At 42.1% G+C, this 10,159-nt stretch overlaps 1 protein-coding gene across 1 annotated transcript in view; it reads right to left on the bottom strand.

Annotated features, from left to right (window-relative positions):
• LOC306739727 (ral guanine nucleotide dissociation stimulator-like) overlaps positions 1–3,638 on the bottom strand; it is a gene marked incomplete at its 5' end in the record, with an annotated part of 24,214 nt that extends 20,576 nt beyond the window's left edge. Inside the window, one exon of the mRNA XM_079221770.1 lies at positions 3,450–3,638. Within this exon, the coding sequence (XP_079077896.1) occupies positions 3,450–3,638 (189 nt within the window). The remainder of the gene's footprint in view (positions 1–3,449) is intronic.
• Between the last annotated feature and the right edge of the window lie 6,521 nt (positions 3,639–10,159).

The following is a 10,159-nucleotide window of genomic DNA, read 5'->3' as shown; positions in this document are numbered from 1 at the left end:
ACTCCTCCTCAGACCAAATATGGTCACTTCCTGTTCACTGGTTGCAAAAAACAAGATGGCGTCAGCCAAAACGCCAAACTCAAGGCTTCATAACATCAGTCCACAAACCAACGAGGTGACGTCACAACAACTACGTCCACTTCTTATATATATACACAGTCTATGGTTGAGCCCAACGCTAAAAGGGAAGCTGACACTGTTTAGTCCCGACGGTGGCACATTTACTTTGTCTCTGAGATTATTAACTGGAGAGAAAGTGTCTTCTCTGAGACGCTCCTACTGTAACTTTAAACAAGCTATTGATTGTTATGTTCAAAGCTCCCATTAGCTGATCCACAAAGCCGATGTCTTGGTCATGGTATTTGTGCCGTGAAATCACAAATGTTCAGCGCCTCCAGCAGGGAACACTTAGTGACCCTGAACATTGCATTTTGAACAGTGCACACAATGCACTAAAAACAGAACAGCACTGACAGCTGTTATTTATAGAAACCTATTTGCTCTTCATTGCAATGAACGATGCAACTAAACAAACCATTTTAAGTCCATTATGCCACGGGGAAGGTCTAAGGGAAATATATTTGTTGGTTTCCAGATGAGAGCACCACTGTTGTCTAAGCGTCTAAGAATATGTATAGAAACATGCTGCTAGCATCAGGAAGTAGCTGCTAATGATAATTAGCACAAATCAGCCCCTTTGTCATGTATTTGTTTCATTTAAAAAAACATCCATGAGATAGATGCTTTGATTGCACCAAAATTTCTATTTAGTATTTGCTAAATGAAAGGAGTGTAAAAACATGGAGAGAGACTTACTAGATTTTCTGTGAAGTGTTTCTTGGCTTTTTTAAAGTCAGAAAAGAAAAAACTGGAGCAGGGTCCACAGAAATGTCTGGCATCCGGAGTCGGCCTCCTCCACACTTATCAGATGTACGCTCACCTACACCGGACTATGAATTATATATTCATTTATCTTATTTCAAAAGGCAGCGCAGACGAGATGCACTCCTTCTGTTCTTACCTTTCACAATAAAAGCCCAAACATACACACTGCGCAACTGTGCACCAGAGACGCATTTCACTCTAAGAAAACTCAACACAATAACTTACAGTAGCTCAGGCAGGAAGTTATTTTCTTTCAAATAAGTTTGTTCTTCTCCTGTCAGACAGTACAAAGTTATTACCACTGAAGGGAACAACGGCAAACACTACAAGAATAAGACCCAGGGTCTAATGAAGGATGTCACAAGAAGCAATACTTCATACCAATTAGATGCAAAATTCAATTAATTTTATTCATCTAAAGCTCTACCGTATGAAGACATCTATTTTAATTCAAACCGATGGGAGAGCGGAGGCTTGTTTTCTGACCAGTGCCTTCTAGTTATGTTTTGGGCTTATTGGTCTCGCCCACACAGTTCGTTCCAGTTCCTCACGAACACGTTTAACCCGTGGTTAAGTGCCCTCCTGTCCACGTGCTGTCTACAACTTAACAACAGAGCTGTTGTGACAGATATTAGTGAAACACACCTGCGGCTGAACTGGCTTTGCCAGCTGTTATCACCACGTAGAGATCTTCATGAGGAGGAGAATCCTCTTCTCTGTCAATGGAGTCCGGTGGGGATAACTAAGTATTTCACCACCTTTTATTAATCAATGTAGGGGGGAGTATCGGGTGCCGTTATTTTCTAATAGAACAACAATTCCTTGCATTTATATCTCCGTCTTTATTTGTTACACTCACTTTGACAGAAAGAAAGAAACTTAGTAAAGTAAAGCCAGATGTTGAGGGATCTTATTAATCAAACAACAAAAGGTATTGGATCGATGCTCGGTATCGCTAATTGGGACCAAAAAAGTCTGATCTCAGACCTGTTGTCACGTCGAAGAATGAAAGGAAAACAACCATTAAGTGGAGCAACGGAGCGTCATTCAGCTTGAACTTGATCTGTGACCAATGGCCCTCCATTTCAAATTGGCTTCCCTCTCTACGATGGGGGTCCCACAGGTGAGACGGGTGAGACGGGTTTCACAGAGCCGGAGGGATCAACAAATGACTGAATCCAAACCCACCACATCTACCCTTCATCCGGTTAAAGAACCGTGATGTTGAGCAACATCCTTTTCAATTGTCTCTGGGGTCGATGGGAAGAAAGGCGTCGATTGTGGAGGGGAAACCCGTCGTCCTCCTGTAGGACGGACGGACGGACGGTGGTGGAGGGGGAGGCGGGTACGATTGAGCATTAGGTAATTGTGTTAGAAGAGAGGATTAGATTAGAACAGTTCGCTGCTGCTACCTCTCTGAGCTCTAAAAAAAAAAAAAGTGATATCCCTCCGGCTCGACGACGAAACCGAGCCGGCGGTTAAAGAAAAAGAGAACTGGTTCAGTGTCCAGACGAGACCGAATCCACGTGGTCTCAGTCATGAGATTGTCCTCATGGTCCGATCCGAGGCCTCGCGTAACATTGATAAATATGATTAATCACCCCCCCTCATCCTGATATGATAGAATGTTCAGCAGAATGTTTCCACTTAATCCATGAGGAGGAAAAATACTTTTAACGGATGACAGATATGAATGTTTGGGTCATGGGGTCATGGAGGGTTGGAGAGGAGACAGAAATAAAGAAGTGGAGGTTCTGGATATGAAACACTGCCAGAAGAGCGTCATGGTCATATTCCACATTGATCTCACAACACAGAGCCTCTATCATGGCAGTAAACTCTTAATATTATAAACCTCTAATAGTGATTAAATCCTTTTTGCGGTCTACCTTACAGAGACATACTGTTTTTTTGTTTTTATTCTATTCTGAATATCAGTCATATTAATATACCTGATGACTCACTGACAGCCGCATAGGTCTCAGTCGGCGTAGGGTCAGTATTGAGTTGAATAAGTGCAACACAGAAAAGAACAAGTCATCCTGTTCCAGCACTCTCATGCCAACATCTGTGGACTTTCACTCTTAATTCACAGTATTTTGTAGCTCTGCTTTTACTTTTGTCGTGTCCATCGTGTTGCTTCATGCAGATCCCCTTTTTATATTGCAGCAGCTCGACACCGATGAGCTGTTTAAATAGACCTCTACATTATTATAATGAGGCTTTACAGGGTTTAGAAACACAGTCAGTGGATGTCTTCACCTTACATGACATCATCTCTGTCCATCTTACACATGAGGACACATGTATGTTTTAGATAGCTGTTGTTGTTTACATTATGTAATAAACTGGTTAATCCCATCTGTCTGACATTAGTTGCTATACACTAATACCTCGAAAGAAAAATGTCTGCAAGCAACTCCTTTTATTTGTGACTTTGAGTGATCAACCAGGATCTAGACGCTGGACCCTCAATCCAGTCCGGGTCCTGGACATCATCCTAGTCACAACACAACCATCATCAGGCATCACCTAACGGACCTCACCTCCCTCCTCCCCCTCACCTCCATCAGCGGCAGGTCCGGGTCCAGGTGCGTGAGGCTGTGGAGGACCACCGGGCCCCGGTCCTCCACCACCTCCAGCCTCACCCCGTCCCAAATGCTGCGCACCCTCCACGACGAGTCGAACATCTCGACCAGCTGTCCCGGCTTGAGGCTGCGCGCCTCGGTGTGCATGCCCGGGAAATGGACCATGGGTGCCGGTGGAGCCGAGAGTCCAGTCACGGCGACATTTTTTTAAATTGTGATCTAACTGTTTTAATCTGTGTTTCTTTATTCTCGGCCGTCGGCGCTGCTGTCTAATGCGTTTAGGCGAGTCACACTGGGGCTTTTCTAAGCCCCGCCCAACTCCATGGCCCGTGATGCATTCAGGGTCGTCGGAAATATTAGAGACCCTGTATTTATATTAATTCTGAGAAAACATGGCTGACATGCCCTAAAAAATAAAAATAAATTATTGAATCTATATAATATATTAAACAAATATATCATAGTACTTTTCCCATATTTGATTTACTCAAATTACCTACAAATCAGTAGGATGTGTTGTATTGTATTTATTCATTTACAACTCTAAATGTTCCCTTTTCAGGCCATGTATCATTTAGGATTTTTTAATAGAAACGTTTGCGTGGAAAACATTCAGAAACGAATCAAAATATTAAAATAATATTAGAATATGCTATAATACTAATAATTATAATACTAATAATATAATTAAGTTTCCTTCATCAGCATACAAGTTGCTTAAAGTCACCTATATGAATTAACATCATACGACATTCAATGAAGTCGACCAGCAAAAGAACAATTTCAGCCTTTTTTTCTGTTTCTTAACAAGGACCATCCTGTAAAACAGATCTACGAGGTGTCCCTGAAGGCGACGTTACGTCATCCCTTTGGGAAATGATGGAAGTGTTGTTTGTGCTCTCACTATGGCAGCAGGCTGGAGTGGGAAAAGGAAAACACACTGATGTACAGTGCATTGCCTCTGCTGTCTGCTGGGAACCCAGCAGCTCTGCAAACACTAGAAATTAACATGGGGTCAATTATCATTAGACCCGAGTACAATTTAAAAGGTACTCGAATATTTCCATTTTACCTCCACATTAAGAGGGAAATATTGTATGTTTTACTGCATTTGAATCCATATTTTGACTAAATAGCTTTAGTCATCACATTTTGTGAATTCACAATGATATAAAACAAAGTGAAAACTCATATTTATATTTATTTATTTATATTATTAATATGAGCACTTCTTTCATGACGGTCAGCAAAAAACGCAAGCGACAACGCGTCCAAGTTCACGACAAACCGGCGAATTAATCACAACAAATGCAGGAAGATTTCTCTGTGAGCAACAAACCACCTGCACACAAATACCCCCACCCTCCTCCACAATAAGAGCCCAGGACCAGGTGAGCGTGAACCCAGTGGAGAAGCTTCCAGCAGTAACATATCTAACACTGCCTCCTACTGGCCAACGCCAGTAACAAACACCCCACTAACCAAGATATCCATCATCTGAATTAGGCATCTGCCAAGCTTTTAAACACGATTACCTCCAATTAAATCAGCCGGTTTAAGGGAGAAACAAATACGCTGACACAACAAATGAACGTCACCAAACTGGCCGCTGTACAGGTAATTAATGATGGACTTTAATTAAGGGTATTTATTTCCAAACACAATATATTGGGGGCTGAATGCAACTACAAACATGTCTGACCTCCGCTGGCCCTCGCATCCGCTTCATAACTCACCAAGCTGCAGCTGCTGAAGGAGAAAACAGAGTGTGTGTGTGTGTGTGTGTGTGTGTGTGTGTGTGTGTGTGTGTGAGAGAGAGAGAGAGAGAGAGAAAAGAAACATATACATATACATATAAAACCCATATGGGCTCGCATGAGATCTCAGAGATCTCAGCTAGCTCAGAGGCAAACTTGAAGTCTGCTGTGATTTAAGTAAAGCTCTGCTCCCATCTGCTGGGAATCAATACCAGAGGATGTTGTTGTGCTGCTGCTGCTGGCTGATGCTCCCAACATGCTTAACTGATCCTCAAGGAGAGCAACGCTAACCACCTGTCTTTACTTTACTCTCACAAACCACACACGCCTTCCCTCGGAACACAAATATATGTGAAGTGCTGTATTTAAAGAGGTCGACCACACCCGAAAGATTCCCATCATGTCGAGGTCATATCAGGGTGCCATTGGGCAAGGCACTCCCCCCCCTAGTGGAGGCTCACTGGGCAGCAGTGGAGGCCTGTGGTTGCATTGGGCTGCTGCCAGGCGCACAATGTTCCCAGCAGATAAAAGCTTGGACCGAGTACAGAGTTGCATAACAGGCTAATAAATTGAGAATAAATGGATTCTAAAACATCGACTTAACGTAAAAAAAAAAAAACATGCTATATCGGAGACGCAGAAAAGACTTTGTTTTTTGAGAGCAAACATTTAGACGTGAAGGTGTCATGTTTTAAAGCTGCACTAATCAATACAGTTACATGAATAATAGATTATCTATAATGTTAAATGGAACGCTCATAGTGACAGAGAACAAAAAATCCTTTTGAAAACATCACTTATAGTTCTGTGAATTAATTGAATAATGAAAAGAATTAAGTTATCTTTCAACCCCCTTATTTAGCATTAATAAGCAGCATGTACAATATTTAATAATAGGTTCAGAACTCACTATAATGTGTTTTTAAATCCTGTGAAGCATCCAAAACTGGATTTTATTATATAAACAGGAAATAAATGACAATGTGTTAATGTGTAAGTGTTTGCAGTTGTAATAATATAAAATATGTCTTCATAGGAGAAGTTATACTAGTTTAAAACAATGTAAACACCTTTGATTGCTTATAACTACGTTATAGTTCACGGTTATGAATTACAATAATTAGTAATGTAGTTACGTCACCGTAACATCCAACATGGAAAAGAAGAGAGGAAACAATTGATGTCTATCATTTAGACGTTTTCTGTCTGCTCCTTCTAATAATAATAGTATTTATAATAACCCCCCTCCACTAGCTCACATAAAACAGGCGAGAAATAGCCACATAAATAAACAAATAAGATGCAAATACGGACGCTGGTTTGCAGGAGACTTGACAGGTGAGACACGGAGAGGGAGGGACAAACTATACATTTCCTGAAGGTTTTGTAAGGTCCCTGAATGCTGACTGTAATATTTAAAAATATATATGTATATTTACATATATATATATATTTAAGCCTTCACCAAGACGGACTGGTACAGTGCCTGTTTTACAGCTGCAGCCGCACCGATCCGCCTGTCGATCTCCCGCTCCACCTTACCCTCACTCGTGAACAAGACCCCAAGATACTTGAACTCCTTCGCTTGGGGTAGGCAGTTTGTCCCCACCTGGAGGGAGCAATCCACCGGTTTCCGGCAGAGCACCATAGCCTCAGATTTGGAGGTGCCTTTGCAGTAGTACAAGCGGCCGAAATGAGCTTCCTCCGTAGGGTGGCCGGGCTCAGCCTTAGAGATAGGGTAAGGAGCTCGGACATCAGGAGGGAGCTTGGAGTCGAGCCGCTGCTCCTTCGTGTCGAAAGGAGTCAGCTGAGGTGGTTCGGGCATCTAATCAGGATGCAGTTGAAAATGGATGGATGGATGGACAAATATAAATGAAATAAATGTAAAAAATATATATATAAATAATTGTGTTTAGAAGAGGGATTCTAAAGCTTCTAAGGCACATTTTGATCATTTGGGTTCAGAAAGCGACTGTATGCTTAAAAAAAGAAGCCTTCCAGAGGATTCAGAAAACGTGCTGTTTGTCCCTCCCTCTCTCTCCGTGGGTCACCTGTCAATCATCTCCATGAGCTGTCTCCTGCTAACCAGCATCCACACGGCCTGTTATTCGGATATTTGCATCCTATTTGTTTATTTATGTGGTTATTTCCTGCCTTTTTTTACGTGAGCTTGTGAAATACTAGTATTATTGTTATTATTAGAAGGAGCAGTTGCTCCACTTTTGGAAAAAGGCAAACCATAAGTTTCTATTTTCAATTTTAAAGAAATGCTTCTCAGTTTTTAAAGATGTTGCCTTTTGGGACAGTGTTTGTGCAACGTTCATAAAGTGATAGTTACACACAAGTGTTTGAAATGTTCCTTATTTTCATAATAAAAATAATTTTCACTAATAGCATCAACGTTGTCATTGTCCCCAGCAGGTTTAGTCTTTGACACCAACACTGCTGTAAATGTATCATGATGCATTTGTTTGTATATTTCTCTGCCGTGCTGAACGCACACCAACCCGCTACAACCCTGTCACCACATCACAAGTCAGACGAGCTCCTAGCCAGCAAAAAGAATATAAGTCAATGTGTTTATGACAAATGTCTAACCCGAGTCGAAGTCTTTAATCTACCCGACACGGTTTGACATGAAAACCTATAAATAAGAAAATCATATACAAGTCGTAATGATACAGCAACATGCTTTTTCTCTCTAACGATGTTTTTTTGTTGTTGCATTTTTTTATATTTATTTGCTGATGAGAGGAAAGTGTTTGACATTCAACAAAGGATCCCCAACTAAAACCAACTGCTGTGACATGCATCTTAACCGCTTGTCCACTAGGACACTCAGCACATATCACCGGATTTACGGCAAACTGAGAACACACCGAAGCACGAATACAGCGAGCAAAAAAACTGTGAGATGGAAATCATTTTAAAAGGTGAAAAGAACGGCCTCTCTGGTTCAGATTTAAATCACCGACTCGATTCTTGTAATTGAAAATAATCTGCCTGCTCATCTCGTCAACCAAATTAATTGAAAGTGGAGTTTAGAATGAATTAGCAGATAAATTCTGTCATTATTTTTGCAAACATGAATCCAACCTGTCGGCCTGCTCTCCTTCCTGTTCCGTAAACGTCCTCGGCATCCCAGCATACACCTGTCCTGACCAGCAGCCCACAGGTCCACCGGCTCCAGCACAACATCACGACTTCCCTCAGAACCACACCAGAGATCTCAGGATCCAAGTAGTCCTTCCCCGGGCCTCCGGAGCTCCCACTCCCCTCGCCACAGATTGGACGACCCCCCTGCCGACGCTCTGCTCGTGCATATTTGCTCTACCAGCTGTGTCAACAACGCAAGGAGCAACACTAGAAAAAATTAACTTGTGCTGGGGGGAAAAAACGAGTTTCCAGAAACTCGAGCAGTCAGTCCAGGTCTGTCAAAGGTGAAGTGAAACCTCCGAGTAATAATGCCCAACCAACCAACTCAATGGTGTACAGACACTTTAGCACCGTCAAACAGAAAATATAAGCTTGAGATGAGGCGATGACTTCAAAGGGACTTCACTGGTTAACTGTTTGCATCCACAGAGACATAATCAGTGGTGACCTTTGCCAGGTGACCAGTCCTCATCTGTGGGTTTAGACCTTTTGACAGTGTGCGAACCAGGATGACGCACGTTAAGTGTTTGCAGGCAGTTTGGCAACAATGCTGCGTAAGAACATTAAACACCAAAAATGGAGAATCTAACCTAAACACATTGACTCTCCAGATCTGTGTAATGTTAGTCAGTAGAAACCAGCAGCTAGTGGCCCAGTGTTTAGTGACCAGATAGAAACCCAGCGTGTAACGTGAAACCAGAGAGACGTTAACAAGCTGCAAGTCTCTAGATGATCAACGCTGTTCTCTGAGTTCAGAACGTCAGACACCAGGACCGAGACTCAGAGGTTTCACTTCAGTCACTTTTAAAACACAGTCCAGTGGTCGGCAACAGTCGTTGAATGGCTCGCAGACAGAATACATCTTTGACTTGAAGAGGAACTTATAACAACAAACCACCTGACCGTTTTATTTTTTCCCCCTTTGCGGACACACAGTCACCCTGGTTTCTGCTGCACTGGGAAATTAACCCCTTGAGAGAGTTTCCTAGCAACAGACAGAGAAGAAGAAGCTTCCTATTCACACCCAGTGAAGCCGGTCTGAGCTGCCTCTAACAGCCCCTGGATTAATCCCCTGCCACTAACCCAGCCAGCAGAGCCATTCAGGTACTCCTCCGAGGTCCTGGCCTTTAGAAACGCTGCTTCACATCAACAGCAGCCAACTGGGAGATCACTGGGAGAGGCCACCTGACAACCATCATCCATCCAGGCTGAAGAGGGACATGAACCAGCCTCTCGTCGTTTGTTTTTTAATTATTTTAAAATAAAAAATAATTTTATTGTTTAGAATCTGTTACCAAACCGAGCGGTTTAACTTTAACTTTTTTGCTTCTTTCTTGTGAGATATTTCTGTCAGCACCAGGAGGATGATTTATAATCTAATGTGCACAAATTAATGGTTTGCATATCTGCTTTTAGCTATGTTCCACTGCTGCTTCTATTATCTGTCGAGAAAAAACTAATTGAACAACAAAGTGTTTTGAAAAAAACATACAAAACATAATATGATAATGATGACATGGTAATAACAACAGTTATATAAAATACTTATCAGCTAGGCCAGGTAAACTACCAAATCTACATTAAAGGTACAAGATCTAAGATTGAGAGCATTTTGATTGACTCTCAACGGCTCTCACCATGGCAATGCCAAGCCAGTGGCTCCTAGCTAACAGCGCTAAGACTGGAAACTACTGCGAAGGTGCTGACAGATCAAACAGCGTTTAGCTGAGGGAAGCCTACGTTACCCAGCATGCACCTTGACATCCAAACAGC

This window comes from Taurulus bubalis (assembly GCF_910589615.1).
Source record: "Taurulus bubalis genome assembly, chromosome: 8".
NCBI classification, from domain to species: domain Eukaryota; kingdom Metazoa; phylum Chordata; class Actinopteri; order Perciformes; family Cottidae; genus Taurulus; species Taurulus bubalis.
Note: the sequence above shows the minus strand (reverse complement) of the source record. Positions and strands in the feature narration are given on the sequence as shown.